General features: G+C 48.2%; 1 protein-coding gene across 1 annotated transcript in view; it reads left to right on the top strand.

The window, feature by feature from the left end:
* CHD1 (chromodomain helicase DNA binding protein 1) overlaps positions 1-19,726 on the top strand; it is a 1,544,591-nt gene that overhangs the window by 314,425 nt on the left and 1,210,440 nt on the right. The window contains exon 10 of the mRNA XM_086960963.1: positions 7,546-7,724. Coding sequence (XP_086817089.1) covers positions 7,546-7,724 — 179 coding nt within the window. The remainder of the gene's footprint in view (positions 1-7,545; positions 7,725-19,726) is intronic.

Raw genomic sequence — 19,726 nt, 5'->3', positions numbered from 1 at the left:
GGAAGACATGGCTTGGCAGTTCAGGCTGGACTGTTCCCATGAGGCTCAGGGTCAGACTGATTTGCATATAGCCATGTCTGAACTGGGGTGGCAGAGTGGGCTAAAGAACGGTGATGGATTAAACCCAGATCTTTTGACTGGGTGTGAGTGTTTGATTGATTCGGATGCTCCGTCCATCACCACCCCCTTTTGTACCGCTTTTGGCCGCCATAAGTGTGGCAGGGTATGCTCAGACGTGAGTCTTTTTTAGTGCAATTTCAAAAAGTTAGCATAGCTCAAGTCACTAATACTATGACCTCCATTAAATCCGTCTCTACCAATGATCCATGTCCACCAGCTGTTCTTGCCCCAGTTACCGAAATCATAGCCCCTGTACTGACAGAGATATGTAACTCAATGCTTCTCTATGGTACATATCCGACCATTTTGAAAAATACCATACTTAAACCCCTCCTGAAAAAATCCCATCTGGATCCCAAGGACACCAAAAACTATAAGCCCATTGCTAGTCTGCCTTTCCCGGCTAAAGTGGTTGAAAAATTAATGAACAATCAAATCTCTAAGTTCATAGAAGATCATCCCCGACTGGATGATACCCAATTTGCATTTCGTAAAAGTCACAGTACCGAAACTGCACTGATCAAGGCGTCAAAGGAAATAAGATCTATCCTTGACCAGGGGGGACGGCAATTCTCATCCTGCTGGACCTCTCAGCTGCATTCAACACGGTCAATCATAACATCCTGATCGACAGTGCCACTGCAATGGGCATCCAGGACAAAGCAAGAGACCTACTGTCCTACTTTCTCTCCAACCGGACCCAGACCGTAACACTGGGCAATTTCCATTCTGCCCAGATGACATTACAGTGCGGTGTTCCTCAAGGCTCATCCCTAAGTCTGACGCTTTTTAATATCTATGTATCGGACTTAGCCAGAGTCATCAAGGCACATGGGATGGGCCTAACATCGTACGCGGATGACACACAGCTGGTGCTTGCTATAAAGAACAATGTAGAAAGGATGGCAGCTAGCTTCCAAAAAGGCATGTTGGCCACCAGTAGTTGGATGGCCAACAATTGTCTCAAACTTAACGCCGATAAAATGGAGGTTATGAATTTTGGTAAGCTTTCTCCCATCTGGTCTAGTTCCTGGTGGCCGTCGGATCTCGGCCCTCCACCAAACACCGTCTCTAAAGTCAAGAATGTGGGCGTAATCTTTGACGACAAACTGACCTTTGCATCTCACGCAAATGCAATCGTCTCGGCGTCCTTTCACAAACTTAGAATAATCAAAAAGATCCTTCCATACCTTGCTCCCAATTCTGGAAGGACGCTTGTCGGTGCTTTGTTGATGTCCTCCTTGGACTACTGCAATAGACTCTTTTCTAACGCACAAAAAAGGGTTATTCAAAAATTGCAATCTGTGCAGAATGCAGCAGCCAGAATGATGTCAGGAACTCCCAAATTCAAATCCATTGCACATGTAATCAAAAGTTACCATTGGCTCTTTGTGAGGAACCAAATAAAATTTGAGGCACTGTGTATTGCCTACAAAGCCTCTCGAAACTTGGGTCCTCAGTTCTTACTCAACTTTCTAGCCATCCATATCCCCAACAGGCCACTCCGATCTTCCAATGCATACTTCCTGTTAGTGCTGCGGACCAAAACTGCCTCTTGTGGCGATCGGCGCTTTGTTGTCTCGGTTGCAAAATTGTGGAATTCTCTCCCGTTGGAGATCAGATCATGTCAAACCTTGTTGGCATATGGAAGAAAAATAAAGACATTGCTGTTTAATCTATAACTCTGTCTCTTTTTGCCACGTCCGTAGCGTCACGCCCTTGGGCATTTGCGCTCTTTACAAATTAAAAAAACCAAAACAATGACAAATTTATAATGAAGAATACTGCACCTGCATTGCAACAGAAATATCTCATGGCTATGCATTCCTAATAGATGATGTATGTGCTGTGAGTAACCATTAACTCTGTCGGGTCCCAGCAGCTCGTGGTACATACTCACCAAAGAGGAGCGGGGGGAGGGAGCGCGGCAGCGGGGCGAACGCACGCTGCTGCGCATGCTAGACATGGGTGAGAATGGGCGTTGCAAAGGCGGGACATGCGCCAGCCTTTGCCCAATCGTGTGCCTTTTTTAAAAATAAAAAAAAACACCCGAAAGCCAATGCCTGACTGCGAAAGCCTAATCACACGCACGAGCGTGCCCTACAAAGGCACTCTGGTACACAATTTACCACCCAGAAGTTGGCGTGCTTCATCATTGGGCTCCTCCTCAGATTGGTACTGGTGGTTACCAACTTGGACTACAAACACTTTAAGATCCAAGCGCTCCTAAGGTGTTCGGTTAGAGTACCAAAATCATGTTTCTGCTGTGAATGTAACGTTCATGAGAGTAGTCGGACTAAATGGCTTTTTTCGTATCTCCGGTCTGTAGGATTAAAAATACTGGATCATATTTTCGTACTGTGAGAGGTCCAGTTTCCACCATGTGTGCACTATAGTGTTCCTATCTGTGGCAGACCAGCTGATTTTGAAAAGCTCATTTCCTTGTGTGTGATGACTTTATTTACATGCTGCACACAAGGTTTAGGTGTGTGCAGGTGAGATTTATTTTGAAAGTTTTATATAGCGCGAACAAGATCTTTGCAGATATCAGAGCGCTTTACAGGACACAGGGGTGATAGGGTAATACAATGTAATAGTTGAGGTAGTTAGGTACAAGGTGCGAGAATACATAGGTAGGTCAAAAACATGAGGTAGATCATAGGTGAGGTAGTGTTGATACAAGGTGCATATTTTACATTATGCAATTTGCTACAGTTGCTTTGATAATGTTCAAATACTTTCCAAGACAAACATGATATATTGTTTTTGTCCTGATGATGATGCATATATCCTCAAGCTGCATCAAAACGTCGTCGACCTTAATGCACCATATGTTTATTTGAATTTAAGAAATGTCTAGAACAATGGATTGCCACAAAAGTATTCTAGTCTGCAACACTGAATAATAGTACAGACCGCTTTTTTGCGCCTTTTTCAAAAGTTTTTTTGTCACCTGTTTTGTCTTGTCTCCTGTGGGTCACAGGTTGTGCCCACTCTTGTATAAATGTTGTATATATGAACTAATATAAAAAAGCTAATAAATTAAATCCTGTCCGGCTGGACAGAGGTCATACATACTATTTAGTGTATGTCTATTTCTCACATGATCCTTAATTACTAGGGTCCTCTGTTCTGTCTAGTAGTTCTAGAGCCACCCGAGATTGTCAGCTTTTGAGTGAGGTAGGCGGGTGAGTTCATGTGTACAGCCTTGTGTGTCATGCAGGCGATTTTCAGGTGTATTCTGGCTTCAAAAGGTAGCCAGTTCAGGGATTTAAAGTCAGGGGAAATATGCGAGTGTTTCTTTGAACCAGTGATGAGTCTCGCTGCAGCGTTAAGGGACGCTCTTAGGGGTGCCGTTGTAGTTAGGGGGAGCCCGCAGAGGGCGGTGCTACCGTATTCTATGTGCGGGATGACTATAGATTGTACTGCAGTTTGGAAGTCTTTGGCAGGAAGGAAGGGTTTAAGTTTTCTCAAGGTATTGATTTGGAAGTTCGCTGCTTTGGTTGCCTTGCTGATGTGCTGCCGCATGTTGAGATTGGCGTCAAGTGTTATGCCTAAAGATTTTGCTGAGTCTACGACGGTAGGTTGTACATTTAGAGCCGTTAAGTGCTTAAGCCATGTTTGGGCCGTAGAGATTTTTGCGGGAGGTGAGATCAGGAGGAACTCCGTCTTCAGCGCATTGAGTTTGAGGTGATTCTCGGCAAGCCAGGATTGGGTGTTTCTGATCGTGGTGTTCAGAAGCATGATGTCCTTGGGAGATTGTATTTTGAGATAAAGTTGGGTGTCGTCGGCATACATGTGAAAGTGAACATTGGATGTCTGTAGCAAGGTAGTGAGAGGTTCCATAACTAGGTTGAACAGTGTTGGGGAGAGGGAGGATCCTTGAGGGACGCCTACCGAAACAGGTACCGGAGAGGACATCAGGTTGTTACTTTTGAATCTTTGTGATTGGTTGTGTAGAAAGGAGGTGAACCACTTGAGAACACCCAGATATGCCCATTCTTGTGTTTAACAGATCGAGTAAGTTCTCATGTTTAACTGTATCGAATGCTGAGGAGAGATCCAGAAGGATGAGGAGGCAGGTATCGTTTTGGTCTAGGATTTGGAGGGCGTCGTCCACTATGTGCGTCATGGCAGTTTCAGTACTGTGCCCTGCTCGGAAGCCTGATTGATGAGCATTGAGGAGATCAAACTTATCTATGTGTTTAGTCAGTTGTAGCTGTACGCATTTTTCCAACAGTTTAGCGAGGGTGGGAATATTTGTAATAGGGCGGTAATTGTTCAGGTCAGTGGGGTCTGCTGTTGGTTTTTTTAGTAGCGGTGTGACTTGCCCGACTTTGAGGGCGTTAGGGATGGATCCTTGTTGAAGAGAGCTATTGATAATCTTAGTCCAGAGTGGGAGGAGCAAGGGGGTAAAGTCCTTTACAGCGTTAGCAGGAAGGGGTCAATGAGGTGATTGGATGGTTTCAGGGTGCTGAGCAATCTGCCAATTTCCTCTTCGGAATAGGTGCCAAAGGATGACCATGTAGCATTGTTCTTTGGTTCAGGCACTGTTGTGTGTTGGGGGTTGGAGTAAAGGATTGCATCATTGAGGAGATCGCTTCTTATGTTGTCAGTTTTATGGTTAAAGAAAGCAGAGAAGTCTTCACAGGAAGGTGTGGCGCCCATGGCGCTGAGTTTCTGGGGTTGTTCTTTGGATTGTGTTCTGATTAACTCAAACAGTTTTCTTGGGCGTTTTTTTGCTTGGGCGAGCTGGAGGCTGAAGAAATCTCTTTTTGAGCGTTTAATTTTCCTGAAGTAGGCATTTCTCTGTTTCTTCAGGCTTTTTAGGTGCAGTGCAGAGGGGGCTGACCTCCAAGTGCGCTCTGCCATTCGCATGGCCCGTCTATCCTCATTGAGGCTCCCGTCATACCATGGGTTGGAGATCTTGGATGAGACTCTTTTCAGTTGCATGGGTGCAGCCTCATTGATTATTGTGGACATAGCATTGAGATATTGGTCAGTCAGGAGTTGAACGTCTGTAGTGCCAGAAGGGGGAAGAAGGAGATTGCAGCTGTTAGGCGGTAAGGAGTTTGGGTTGAGTTTCTTCAAGTCTCTTTTCCAAACTTTAGGCTTAGAGTGTTGAACTGGGTTAAATTTAATTTCATTGATGAGGAAGGAGACAATATGATGATCTGACCAGTCACAAGGTTGGATTGACTCAAGTTGAGTAGCGTCCTCTTTGGAGATGATAAGGTCGAGGATAGAACCTCTCTCATGGGTCGGACTATTGCATATTTGGGTGAGATCAAGTGCGTTGAGGAAGCTTTTGGGCTGTTTACCACAGTGTCACTGCTGTCATTCCAGTGGAGATTGAAGTCGCCAAGAAAAATGTGTGTGTTTTGCCGCCCTGCATTGATTGATATTGTATCCATGAGTTGTTGGAAGAAGGAGAGCTTGTCTCCAGGTGGGTGGTATATAATGTGTAGTGAACATGCTGGTTTGCTTTCGCTGGTTACATCAAGGCAGAGGTATTCACAGGAAGTCAGAGAGGGGGCGGACGCTTTAGTGACTGAGAGGTTGCTTCTGTAGATACAGGCAATTCCACCGCCTGTCTTTAAGTTCCTGTCCAGTCTAATGATACAGTAGTTTGGGGGGACTAGGATATCCAATATAGGTGTAGAGGAATCAGACAGCCATGTTTCAGTCAGAATGGCTAGATCCGGTTCCAGAGACATGATGAGGTCAGCGACCTCCGCGGAGTGTCTTTGGGCCGATCTGCAATTGAGAAGTATGCATTTGAGGCTGGGAGTGCAAAGAGTAGAGGAAGGTTCTATAGTGAGGGGTACATTAGTGAGGTTGTTGGGAACGCACCTCTATTGTTATCCTTTTGGTGCCTGAGGGGGTTAGAGATAATCGTTGGGATGGACATGTGGTTGGTGGCTAGGCGATATTGGGGTGCCGGGACGTAGGAGTGGAGAAGGGTGTGTATGTCATGGTCTGAGATCGTATTGGTAGTGCGTCTGGGGCGATTGGTGGTATCGCGAGAGGGGATAGAGGTCCAGTGTGGGGAGAGTTGTGTGATAAGGCGAGTAGGTGAGGAGGGAGTGTTGTTAGGTGTAGAGGGAGAGTTACGTATGGTGGTAATGTGATTGCGAATGGTGTTGCGATTGGTGGTATTGCGAGGGGGGATAGAGGTCCGGTGTGTGGAGTGTTGTGTGGTAAGGTGAGTAGGAGGTGAGGGGGAGGTGTAATTAGGTGTAAGGGTGGTGATGGGAAGAGGGAGTCTGGGGTGTGTGATGAGCAACTCTTTGATGGAGCGTAGTTCTTCTTTCATTTGGAGGAGGGTGGACATAATCATGTCCAGCGTGGTGCTGGGCGTGGCGTTGGGGGGGGGGGGGATGCTGGCGGTGAACAGGCGAATAGATGCAATAGCTTTAATTTTTGTTCCCTGGGGACTGGTCAGTTAGTAAGGGCAGTTGAAAGAATCTGCTCTGGAGATGTTATTATGAGGCTCAAGACAGAGTCCAGAGCTGTTTGTTTTTCTGTGAGCATGGGTATGGAGGCCTGAGACTGTTGTTTTATGTATAAGAGCCATTTGTGTACATAATTTGATGGTTAGTGAATCATACAGGGAGGTTGGTGAGTGGTGGTTGTAGGCCAGTAGTCCCTGGGATAGGGTTCTCAAATGTAAAAAGATTTTGGGTTCATTTTACCTTGTTCTGGAGTGTAAGAATAGATAACCATGTTATTGTGTTTTCCTATAGCTTTTCCAATTATGGCATATGCAAAAGAAATTCTGTGTTGAGTGTTAAATTGCAGGAAAGCTGTAAAAGAATTTTCCATGAATTAGCTAGAGTAGATTTACAAAGTCTGTATAAATGTGTCTTTGAGAGATGAAATGTGAAGTCACTGGTATTACTTACCATTATGGACCATAGGAAGGTGGGAGGTTTGGAATTTATTTACACCCACATAATAGTTCCTTTTGATACTTTGTGTTGCATTGACCAAAAGCACACAGCTGAATTAGTAAAACATAAATAATAAAGTAAAATGCTCTGGTGTAATTGAAGTAGTTAATTTATGCCCACATTAACCTAATGCGATATACTCCGGTTCACAGGAATAGTGGAACTGTATTTTTTAGTGAATGAGTGCTTTAATTACTGGAGCATAGATAAGAGAACCTGTGTCTTAATACTATTTTGTGAGCCAAGGATTAGAGTTTTAGTTTTTTCCTTATTAAACAAGCGAGCAAAACAAATCTCTATTTGTTTAGGTTGAGTAGTGCTGGTTGTATGATAGTATATTGGGGCATCTGTGACTCGCTTGTGAATGGATTTGATATCATTACTTTGAATCTCAATAAAAAACTTTCAATTTGCTGATGAGCCAGTTTCATTGTCTACTTAAAAATAATGTTACATGTATGTTTTCAAACAGCTCATTCAAATCAGAAGTCTGCAGCTGGTTATCCAGACTATTTTTGCAAATGGCAGGGCTTGCCGTACTCTGAATGCAGTTGGGAGGATGGTGCGCTTATTTCCAAGAAGTTCCAAGCTCGAATTGATGAGTATTTCTTGAGGAATCAGTCCAAAACCATTCCTTCGAAGGAATGTAAAGTAAGTACATAGTGCATGGTTGCAAACATCCAGATTTTAAAAAAAAAAATGTTTTTTGGCACTGCATGTTTATCATTAGTTCTAAAAAGCTACTAGGTCTACAAGATAGTCTCTATTGTGGTCATTATATTCTGATAGATACATCTGCCTTGTGGATTCCTCACCTTGTGAATATCCCCCTTGCACCAGCAACGTTCGGAAAATTCTTTGTAGCATGCCGGCGTGGACGACGTCATAGGAGCACGGCATTGCGCGCAACTTTGTCTGACGTCACCGACTCCTCATAAGGCCCACGTCGGCGTGATGACGTCAGTTCCCTTTTTTCCGCGTCGTCGACGCTAACGGTTTCTGGGATCTTCTGCGATACTTCGAGTATCTTGTTGCTATTTTGTGTTACTGTTTTTCTTTTGAGGTTTTCTTCTTCGTCGAGGATGTCGTCGAGGAAGACGGGGTTCAAGCAGTGTGATTCCTGTGCCCGAATGAGGTCGATCACTGAACCGCATTCCGATTGTCTGTGGTGTCTTGGGTCGGACCATGATGTTAAGAACTGTCGTTCCTGCTTCAAGATGATCCCCAAGGCCTTACGAGAGCGGGAGGCGAAGCTTCTTCTTGCGAAGGTGAAGGAAAGAGAAGCTGGAAGGTCTTCGAGGTCGGTTTCCAGGCGCTCGAAGTCGAGGCAGATGTCGAAGTCGAGGTCGGCTTCGAGATCGAGGTCCAGAGCGAGGTCGAGATCCAGAGAGAGGTCGAAGTCTGGATCCAAGTCGGCTTCGGGTCATGCTTCGAGCTCCTCGAGGAAGAAGCACAAGAGGAGTAAGCATCGCTCTAAACATCACTCTGGCAAGGAGTCTTCGGATTTGAAGAAGAAGTCTCGTAAGCATCATAAGGACTTCGTGTCTCCTTCTCCGGCGCAGTCTCGTGAAGGTTCTCCTGTTCAGGAGCAGGAACCGGATCTGGAGTCGCACCATTCTTCAGTGCATGATGAAGAGGTTCCTCGAGCTCCGACTCCGGATGTGGAGCCTGAAAGTCAAGAGGGCCAGGGTGCACCTTTGCCGGATCAGCCTCCTTCGGAGCGACCGTTGGGTTCGTACCCTCCCTTTCCTGGTCCAGGCCAGGATCCCTCGCAGTTTCTAAATGCCATGTTTGGTGTTTATGCGAGGGCGATGTACCCCACTGGTGCACGGTTGGTCCCATGGGTACATTGTCTTTTAATTTAGGCGTGCCTCAGGCTTACGCCCCGGCCCCCTTTATGCCGTTTATGCCGACGCCTTGTGCTCCTTGGCTCGGTACGGCGCCGCCGAGGTCGTCGACTTCGCATGCGGCTTCGCCGGCTCCGGATCGACCTCGTGGTGATTTGGATCGTGGTGCTTCCTGTCCTCAAGCTCCTCGTTCGATGTCGGCTCTGGCTCCGTCTGAGTCTTTGCCGGATCCATCGACTTCGGTCCGCATGGAATGGTCGAGGCGCAGGGCTCAGCGCCTCTTGGAGGAGAAGGAGTATATGGATTCCGAGGTTGAGGAAGGAGAGCTACAAGATCAGGGTGATTGTTTTGAAGACTTCCAAAGCGCTTGCTGCCTGGAACTTTCTCCTGAGTGGGGTTTGCCATCCGTTTCGGATACACCATCCAAGGACGTTGCACCCTATCACGTCGTGATTAGGAAGGCTGCGGATTTGCTCGGCTTGACTTTGCCCACTGTTGAGTACAAGCCCAACATCCTCACGGAGGTTTTACATTCGCCTTCTTCTATAATAGAGCCTACTTTTCCTTTCACTGACACATTGACTGAGCCTATAAAGGAGGTTTGGAAGAGGCCTTTGACTGCTCCTGCGGTTTCCAGGTCGGTGGCAAGGCGTTACAGGGTGGCTCCTGGTGACCCTGAATTTCTTTCTTCACATCCTTCTCCGGAGAGTCTGGTGGTGCAGGCCGCTTGTTCCAACAGGTCTGCAGGTTCATTCCCTCAGGTGCCGGCAGACAAGGACTCTAAAAAATTGCACCAGTCTGCGAAAAAGATTTTCTCCTCGGGTAGCATGGCTTTAAAATCTACTAATGCTACTTGCCTGTTGGGGAGATATGTTCATGCATTGATGGACTCTGTGAAACAACTCTCATCTAAGCTTCCAGAGGATGATAGGAAGAACTTTAATGAAGTGGTCTCCGATACTCAGGCTGCAGCCCGTATGGTAATACAGAGTGGCATGGACACAGTGGACTCTGTTGCCAGGATTATGGGCTCTACTGTTGCTACCAGAAGGGCTGCATGGCTTAAATCTTCTGATTTTTCAACTGATGTACAGTCTACCTTGTTGGACTTGCCATTTGATGGGACAGGCCTCTTTGGTAAGAAAGCGGACGTGGCCCTGGAGAGATTCAAGGACAGCCGGGCGACGGTGAGGTCTTTGGGCCTTCAGGCAAGGGGTTCTGCAACTAGGAAGTTTAGGGGATTTGGCAGATCCACTTTTCGTTCCTATAACCAAGGTCAGCAGCAACGACAGAACCCTCTGTATAAGACATACAGAGGAAAACAAAGGGGCCGTGCTCGTGGACGCCAGGCCTCCTCCTCCTCCTCTTCCTCTAATCATCAACCCCCTCCCTCAACAGCAAAGCAGCCCTAGATCCGCCATTCTGGATCATGTGGCTCCGGTGGGGGGTCGGCTTACTCATTTTCTACGGGATTGGGAATCGGTTACATCAGATCTTTGGGTTCTCAATCTCGTAGAAAATGGGTATGTACTTCCTTTCCAGGAGTTCCCTCCCAATTACCCTCCTTGCCAGGGTTATTGTTCGGAGGACCACCTGCTTCGCCTGCAGGAAGAAGTCCTGGCTCTGTTCAGAAAAGGTGCGATAGAGGTGGTCCCGGAGCAGGAGAGGGGTCAGGGGTGCTACTCCCGATATTTCCTGATCCCCAAGAAGGATGGCAGGTTACGTCCAATCTTGGACCTCATGATTTTGAATCTCTACCTCAAACAGGAGAAGTTCAAGATGCTCACGCTTGCGCAGGTTCTTCAAGCGCTGTTGGAAGAAGACTGGATGGTGTCAAACGACTTGCAGGATGCCTATTTTCACATCCCAATCCTGAAGTCGCACAGGAAGTATCTCCATTTTACGGTGGGATCGCAACACTACCAGTTTGCGATCCTTCCGTTTGGACTTACTACTGCGCCTCGGGTTTTCACCAAGGTGATGGCGGTGGTGGCTGCGCATCTCAGGAGGTCGGGGATTCCTGTGTTCCCCTATCTGGACGACTGGCTGGTCAAAGCGGAGTCGCCCGAGAAGGTGCTTCATCACCTGCAAGAGACATCGCACCTGTTGTACAGATTGGGTTTTTCGATAAACGTGCCCAAATCTCACCTGGTGCCCTCCCAGCGCAATCTGTTCATAGGTGCGGTACTGGACACTACTGCATGTCGTGCATTCCCTCCTCCTCAAAGGATTCGCGACATTCAGGAAATGATTCCTTTGTTCCACAATGGAGCGGTTGTTCCAGTCCTGAAGGTCCTTCGCCTGCTCGGTCTGATGGCTTCTTGCATTCTGTTGGTCAACCATGCACGCTGGCACATAAGGGCACTCCAGTGGTGCCTCCGCAGGCAGTGCTATCAGCACAACGGAGATCTCAGGGAGTCAGTGAAGATCTCCAGAGAAACTGCAGCGGATCTGTCTTGGTGGGGCGTGGAAGGCAATCCGTCACAAGGAAAGCCTTTTCAGTTACCACCATCGGTAGCCACGGTGATAACAGATGCATCCACTCTAGGGTGGGGTGCTCATCTGGGGGATCTGGAGGTCAAGGGTCTTTGGTCTCCAGAGGAAAGGTTGCTTCACATCAACCTTCTAGAATTGCGGGCGATACGTCTGGTGCTCAAGGCCTTCCTCCCTTCCCTTCGCGGTCAGTCGATCCAAGTCCTGACGGACAACACGACCGCGATGTGGTACATCAACAAGCAGGGAGGAGTAGGGTTGCAGTGTCTCTGCAAAGAGGCTCTGCATCTCTGGTCCTGGGTTCAGGATCATCAGATTTGTCTGATGGCAAATCATCTGGCCGGAGTTCTGAACGTTCGTGCAGACGTTCTCAGTTGGCAGTTCTCTGCCGACCACGAGTGGAGGCTTCACCCGGAGGTTGTTCACGACATCTTTCAGATGTGGGGAACTCCTCGGGTGGACCTGTTTGCCACTTGCGAGAATGCTCACTGCCCGTCATTCTGCAGTCTCCAGTATCCGAGGCAAGGAGCATTGGGGGACGCGTTTCAGTTGAGCTGGGGAGGTCAGCTCCTTTGCGCGTTTCCCCCCATACCCTTGATTCCTCGGGTTCTGAGGAAGATTCGCCAAGACCGGGCCCAAGTCATATTGGTCGCCCCGGATTGGCCAAGAAGGGTGTGGTACTCGGACCTTCTCCACCTCTCCTCTCACCCGCCGCTCCGTCTCCCTCTCAGGGCAGACCTCCTCTCCCAGATGGAGGGGCAGGTTCTACACCCCCAACTCCAGACATTACACCTTCATGCCTGGAGATTGAACGGGGCAACTTGAATTCCTTTTCTCTCCCTCACGATGTGGTGGATGTCATTCTTTCTGCCAGGCGCGACTCCACCAAGTCCATCTATTCGTATAGGTGGTCTAAGTTTGTCTCTTGGTGCAGGGGGAGGGATGTTGACCCTTTGAAGGCTCATTTGTCTGACATTTTGTTGTTTGCTCTTTCTCTGGCACGGCAAGGGTTTGCTGTTGCTACGGTCAAAGGATATCTTTCGGCCTTATCGGCATTTCTCTGTTTGCCGGATCAGCCTTCTCTTTTTAAGTCTCCTGTAGTATTAAGATTTTTGACTCACTAATAAGTTCCCTCCTTCTCCCTTTATTGTTCCTCATTGGGACTTGAATCTTGTGTTAACTTATCTGATGGGTTCTCCATTTGAACCCTTGCACAAGTGTCCCATGAGGCTTCTTTCTTTTAAAACGGTCTTCTTGGTTGCAATTACTTCGGCAAGGAGGGTAAGTGAGCTTCAGGCTCTTAGTTCCAAGCCCCCGTTCTTGTCCATTCATGCTGAAAGAATGGTTCTCAGGACCAGGGCTGCTTTTCTGCCTAAGGTGGTAACTCCCTTCCATCTAGGACAATCCATTACCCTTCCTACCTTTTATCCTCCCCCGCACCCTTCCAAGGAGGAGGAGAGGCTTCATCGCTTGGACCCGAAGAGAGCGGTTAGTTTCTATCTTGATAGGACTAAAGACTATCGTGTTGACGATCAGCTCTTCGTGGGTTTTGCTGGCTGCAAGAAGGGCAGAGCGGTGCACAAGCGCACACTTTCCAGGTGGATTATCCTCTGCATCAAGATTTGCTACTCTCTGGCGGGTAAGGACCCTCCTGAGGGTATTAGAGCTCATTTAACTAGAGCGAAGTCTGCAACTTCTGCATTGTCTAGAGGTGTTCCTGTTGAGGACATTTGCAGGGCCGCGACATGGGCCTCCCTCCACACTTTTTGCGAAGCACTACTGCTTGGATGCTGAGGTGAGGAGGGACGGCCACTTCGCGCGCTCTGTCCTCCAAGATTTCCTGGTGTAGCAGAGTGGACACCCTCCTCCGGGAGTGGGGACTGCTGTGGGATTCTATTCACAAGGTGAGGAATCCACAAGGCAGATGTATCTATCAGAAGAACAAGTTACTTACCTTCGGTAACGCTTTTTCTGGTAGATACAGTATCTGCCTGTGGATTCCTCACTGACCCACCCGCCTCCCCGTTGTCCGGGTGCCTCGAAGGCACGGAAAAAAGGGCGGAACTGACGTCATCACGCCGACGTGCGCCTTATGAGGAGTCGGTGGTGTAGTCAGACGGAGTCGCGCGCAATGCCGTGCTCCTATGACGTCGTCCACGCCGGCGTGCTACAAAGAATTTTCCCAACGTTGCTGGCGCAAGGGGGACATTCACAAGGTGAGGAATCCACAGGCAGATACTGTATCTACCAGAAAAGGCGTTACCGAAGGTAAGTAACGTGTTCTTCTTGTTGTTGAAAGGGTCTCACAACTATGGCTGCATTGCTATCAATTTCCTGGTGAATGTCACTACAGCTTCATCATAGTTCCAACTACCAAGATTTATTTCTTACTGTTCTCACTCACCCACAGTTATTAGACAGTACCTAATTTCCCCACATACTCTCAGAAGCTCCTCCTGTGAAGACGAGCAAGAACTCAGTGGTAGTTAGAAAATATGCACTTTTTCTCTAAGCAAACTGCTCTGAGTTGGTCAGAGGTTTATGTTGCCTTTATAAAATTCTAAATAAAAACATACTGATAAAGGATTTTTTCACTGAATTTTGTACAACCTGAACAAATAATACTGCCAATAAGTTATTCAGGTTAGTAACCATCCAAGACAACATTCCTTTGTCTGTCTACCTTAAGACATCTGTTTGCAAGTTTCTGTCCATCCTAAATGCTGCACATTTGAGATTCTTAATCCTGCTTAAAATCAGTACTTGTAATTTTTTAACAAACACATGATACTGCCCTGGCAAGGTTACCAGATCTATAAATCACTACCGTGTCCTCATGCATGCTTCTAATCCTATGGTGTTGGGTGCACATGAAGTTTGTTTAAAAAAATTTGATATCCACAGCAGCTAAATTTAAGGCAATTGGGATCACTGATTCTCCAGTATTGGGGTGTCTTTCATAGATTCACATACCTGAATCATTCCCCGTCGTCGGAGTGGGAGTCCCACGGTACATAAAAAAGCAATAAAATGCCATAATAACATAGAACCTGGTAATAACCAACAAGGAAGTAAAGTAGCCCAAGCTACAGGAGAAAAAACTTGCACACTCATGACTATCCTAGTCATTTTGTATAGTCCACACTGCAGTCAATCAGGCGACAGCACCCACCAGAAAGTTCTCCCCAGAAGCTCAGGCTCTCAGATTTTCTACCGCACGTCGTGTGAAGGGAGTCTCCCTGAGCTCTGCTTAGTACTTCTCTATTTTTCCTTCAAGAATCTGGATTTGAAGATGTCTTCATCTAAGAAATCTTTATTCAGGCATTGTGACTCTTGTGGTAAGCTCCAGCTTTTCAAAGAAGATCCCCAGAAGAAGTGCATTTACTGCCTCTACCCTGACCATAAGGTGAAGGACTGCAAGATATGTAGGACCTTACCTCAGAAGACCCTCAAGGACAGAGAGGGCCGCCTGCTTTTGTGGCTACAAAAGCTCAAGGATCAAAATTATCCTGCTTCTGAGGTAGGCAGTATTGCCTCTGGGTCTACTACAGCTTCTAGGAAGAGAGCTGCTGAAGAGGTGCTGTCTTCTCCTGGGGCCAAGATTGTAAAGAGGCAACAATCTTCAAAGGGGTCTGAGAGGCCTTCCACTTCTAAGGCTTCTCCCCCTACTAAGAGCAAACTTGTGCCATCCACACCACCAAGAAGAACAACCAAAAAATTACCTCAAAAGACGACTTCTGAGAAGACTTTACCTCAGAAACAGACCCTGTCGTCGACGACTCCTTCGTCGACGAAAATCCCCGTTGACGCAACATCTACGCTACGCTAAGGTAACTTTTACTTCGCCTAATCCTGAGATGATAATGTCGATGGCGTCTTCACCGACGAAAGAATCTTCATCTGCCATAGTCAGCGCCCTGTCGACGGCCAAGCTGAAGAAGATTCCGTCGAAGATAGCTTCGTCGACGCCACCGTCGACGGTTGCTCCATCGTCGTCGACTAGCTCGTCGGCGACTCCTGCGCCGTCGACGACTAGATCGTCGACGAAGACCTCATCGTCGACGAAGACCTCATCGTAGACGACGAAGACCTAATCGTCGATGAAGACCTCATTGTCGATGACGGGTATCTCGTCGACGAGGACCTCGTCGTCGACGAGGACCTCGTCGTCGACGAAACCTTCCTCGTCGGGGAAGACAACACAATCGTCAACGACGACCTTATCATCGTCTGGATCCAAGCCCCCGTCGACGAGCCCTTCGATGGGGGCCTCCGTCGACGCTGCAACTGTCTACATGTACCACCTTGCAGGTTTGGTCATCCTTGCTTTAGAGACGCGGTTCTGGTCTAGAACCTTTATCTCCTCTACGCCTGTCACCTCAAACAGTACCCCTACGGGTCCCGAACAAGTTGCTGGACTCTGAGGATAGTGAGGAGGATTCTGACCTTGATGGAAGATTTGGGACAGCTACAAGTCCTTCAGAATTGCACATCAAATACCAAGAGGACGATCAAGATGGCCAACCTTCGCATGAGCATGTGACATCACCTGTTACTAATGTCCCCTCAGCTCAGATGTCAGTAGCATTGCTAACAAATCTACAGCACATGCTAAATGACTATTACAGGCGTTTTCCACCGTCTGAGTCACCGGACTCTGCCTCCTACACCTGTGGTGCAAACGCCCATATCTGATTTCAGGTCTCCAAGGTCTCCTCCTCCTGTAGCTTCCCATCAGCCTGAAGAGCAACATTCTTCTGACGAAGAAGAGAGAGAAGAAGGTGAAGTCGACATGATTTCGGAGTGGGAAGATTATCAGGTCCAAACACCTTCTCCTTCACCTCCGGTTACCGCTGATTCACCTCCAGTAGATGTTTGAGGATTCCCTCTTCTAATGGAAAGAGCTACAAAACGCTTCTATATTGACATGGTGCTACACAGCAGGAATGCTTCCTCTATGATTTCAAGGACCAGCCAAGGAGACAGGTTAAGTCAATACCTATTATTGATTTAATCTGGAAAGAGGGAGTTAAGGTGATGTCTACTCCTGCATCTATCCCTCCAGTACTGCCGAGGGTAGATACCAAATATAAAGCTCCTGAAAAGTCCCCAGCTTGCCTTATAGGACACCCGAAATTGGATTCGGTCGTCTGGATGCTATTGGGAAATGGGTGTCTACAATGGCAGCAACTACAGTCCGGGCTGCCAACTCATTGGCCATTCTGGGCTGATATGACCAGCAAATGTGGTCTGACATCACGCCATATGTCAAAATGCTTCCAGAGCTCTCAAAGACAGAAGCTCTGAAAATACTGCAGGAGGGTGAGAGAATCTCGGCTGAGATGATTGACTCTGCAGTTGATGTGGCTTCAACTGGATTCAGGCAGTTGGCTGGAGCTGCTGTCTTGCGCAGGCAAGGCTGGCTAAGAGCGACTTTGTTCCGCCAGGAGGTACAAGCTGAAGTGTTTGACATGCCTTACGACCGGAAATTTTTGTTTGGCCCGCAAGTAGAGAAAGCCTTGCAGACAATCAAAAAGGAAACGGAGACAGCCAGGTCCCTTGGCACCTTACAATTTCGGAAGTCAAGTCAAGTCATAAAATTTATATAGCGCACTACATACCCAGAGGGTCTCAAGGCGCTTAGAGAGGGGAGGAGGATTACTTGTCAAATATCCACGTTTTAAGTTGCTTTCTGAATGCTAGGTGGTTCTGGGTTAGGCGAAGGTAAGTGGGAAGTGAGTTCCATGTTTTAGCCGCCAGGTATGAGAAGGATCGACCTCCCATGGTGGTCTTGTTGATGCGAGGTACAGTGGCGAGGGCTTGGCTGGAGGATCGTAGTTGGCGGGGGGGGGTGTAGAAGGACAGTCGTGAGTTGAGGCATTCTGGTCCGATTTCGTAGAGTGCCTTGTGTGCGTGGGTCAGAAGTCGGAAGGTGATCCTCTTATTGACGGGTAGCCAGTGGAGGTTTTTCAGGTGACCAGAGATGTGTTCGTTACGCGGGATGTCCAATATGATCCTGGCTGAGGCGTTTTGGATTCGTTGTAGTTTTTTCTGGAGTTTAGCGGTCGTACCTGCGTAGAGGGTGTTTCCGTAGTCCAGTCGGCTCGTGACCAGAGCATGGGTGACTGTTTCGGTGGGGATCCAGCGAAATGTTTTTTTGAGCATGCGAAGAATGTTGAAGCAGCATGAGGAGACGGCGCTGACTTGTCTGTTCATTGAAAGTGAAGAATCCAGGATAACGCCTAGGTTCCGTGCGTGGTCTGTCGGGATGGGTGCTTTTCCAAGGGCTTCCGGCCACCAAGAGTCGTCCCATGCAGAGGGGGATGTACCTAAGATGAGGACTTCTGTTTTATCTGAGTTCAGTTTCAGACGGCTGTGTTTCATCCATTCGGCAACTTCTTTCATTCCTTCGTGTAGGTTAGTTTTGGCGGTGCTGGGGTCATTGGTGAGAGAAAGGATCAGTTGAGTGTCATCCGCGTAAGAGATGATGTTGAGGTTGTGTTGGCGGGCGATGGCCGCGAGGGGGCTCATGTATACGTTGAAGAGGGTGGGACTGAGTGAGGATCCTTGTGGTACGCCACAGATGACTTCAGTGGCCTCGGACTTGAATGGTGGGAGGCGGACTCTCTGGGTTCTTCCGGTGAGGAACGAGGTGATCCATTCGAGTGCTTTTCCTTGTATTCCGATGTTTCTGAGGCGTTGTAAAAGGGTGCTGTGGCAAACTGTGTCGAAGGCTGCAGAGAGGTCGAGGAGGATGAGGGCGACTGTGTCTCCATTGTCCAGTAGAGTTCGAATGTCGTCTGTTGCTGCGATGAGGGCGGTTTCGGTGCTGTGCTTGGCTCGGAATCCGGACTGTGAGGGGTCGAGGGATTTGTTGCTTTCGAGAAAGGTGGCAAGCTGGTTGTTGACAGCTTCCTCGATGACTTTGGCCGGGAAAGGAAGGAGCGAGATGGGGCGGTAATTTTTTAGTTCGGTGGGGTCCGCTGTGGGTTTTTTCAGAAGGGCGGTGAGTTCAGCGTGTTTCCAGCTTTCCGGGAAGGTGGCGGAGTTGAAGGAGCAGTTGATGACGTCTCGGAGGTGCGGTGCTATGACGGAGTTTGCTTTGTTGAAGATGTGGTGAGGACATGGGTCTGTGGGGGATCCTGAGTGGATGGAGTTCATCAGGTGGATGGTGTCCTCAGTGGAGATTGGGTTCCAGTCGTTAAGGGTGTTCAAGGGGGGAGGATGTTCAGCATATGGTTGGGTGGGTTGGACTTCGGGTTGGTTGTCGAAGCTGTTGTGGATGTCTGCAATTTTGTTGTGGAAGAATAGAGCCAGGGAGTCGCAGAGGGCTTGAGAGGGGGTGATGTCGTTGGAGTTGGCCGAGGGATTGGTAAATTCCTTGACGATGTTGAAAAGTTCCTTGCTGTTGTGGGCGTTGTTGTCTAGTCGATCCTTGAATGCTGTTTTTTTGGCCTTTCGGATTAGTTGGTGGTGTATGCGGGTGGCGTTTTTGAAGGCTTCCTTGGTGCTGGTGGTTGGGTCTTTTTTCCAGGTCTTCTCAAGGGAGCGGCAGAGTTTCTTGGACTTCTTAAGATCATCGTTGAACCAAGAGGCCTTCTTGTTGCCAGGTTTGCTTTGACGTTTTTTCAGTGGTGCTAGGATGTCGGCGCTGTTGGATAACCATAGGGTGAAGTTGGCGGCGGCTTGGTCTGGGTTAGAAGAGTGGGCTGGGGTGTTTAGAAGGAGCGATGAGGAGATCTGGTCGATGGTGATTTTGTTCCAGTTTCTTTGCAGAGTTGGTTGGGGGTGGTTGATGAGTTTAGGCTTGTTGTAGGTAAAGTGGACGCAGCTGTGGTCAGTCCAAAGGAGAGCCGTGATGTGGCTGAAGGAGACGTGGTTGCTGGAGGTGAAGATAGGGTCGAGAGTATGACCTGCTATGTGGGTGGGGGAAGTGACCAGTTGTTTAAGTCCGAGGTTGGCGAGGTTGTCCAAGAGGGTGGTGGTGTTGCGGTCGTTGTTCTTTTCAAGGTGAAAGTTGAGGTCTCCCAGAAGGATGTAATCTTTGGAGGGGAGCGCGTGTGGGGTGATGAAGTCCGTGATGTCTTCACTGAACTTTGCGCGGGGTCCTGGTGGTCTGTAGAGGAGGGTGCCTCTGAGTGTGGTCTTGGGGTCGATGTGGATCTGGAAGTGAAGGTGTTCAGAGTTGGCGAGATTGGCGTCAGAGCTGGTTGAGATGTGGATTGATTTTTTATGGACGATAGCGATTCCTCCTCCTGTGTGGCCGGTACGGTCCTTGCGAATGATCTTATAGTCTTTCGGGATGGCAATGGT

This window comes from Lissotriton vulgaris, chromosome 3_1 (genome assembly GCF_964263255.1).
Source record: "Lissotriton vulgaris chromosome 3_1, aLisVul1.2, whole genome shotgun sequence".
Taxonomy (NCBI): Eukaryota; Metazoa; Chordata; class Amphibia; order Caudata; family Salamandridae; genus Lissotriton; species Lissotriton vulgaris.
The sequence above is the reverse complement of the archived record's forward strand: the minus strand, read 5'-3'. Positions and strand labels throughout refer to the sequence as shown.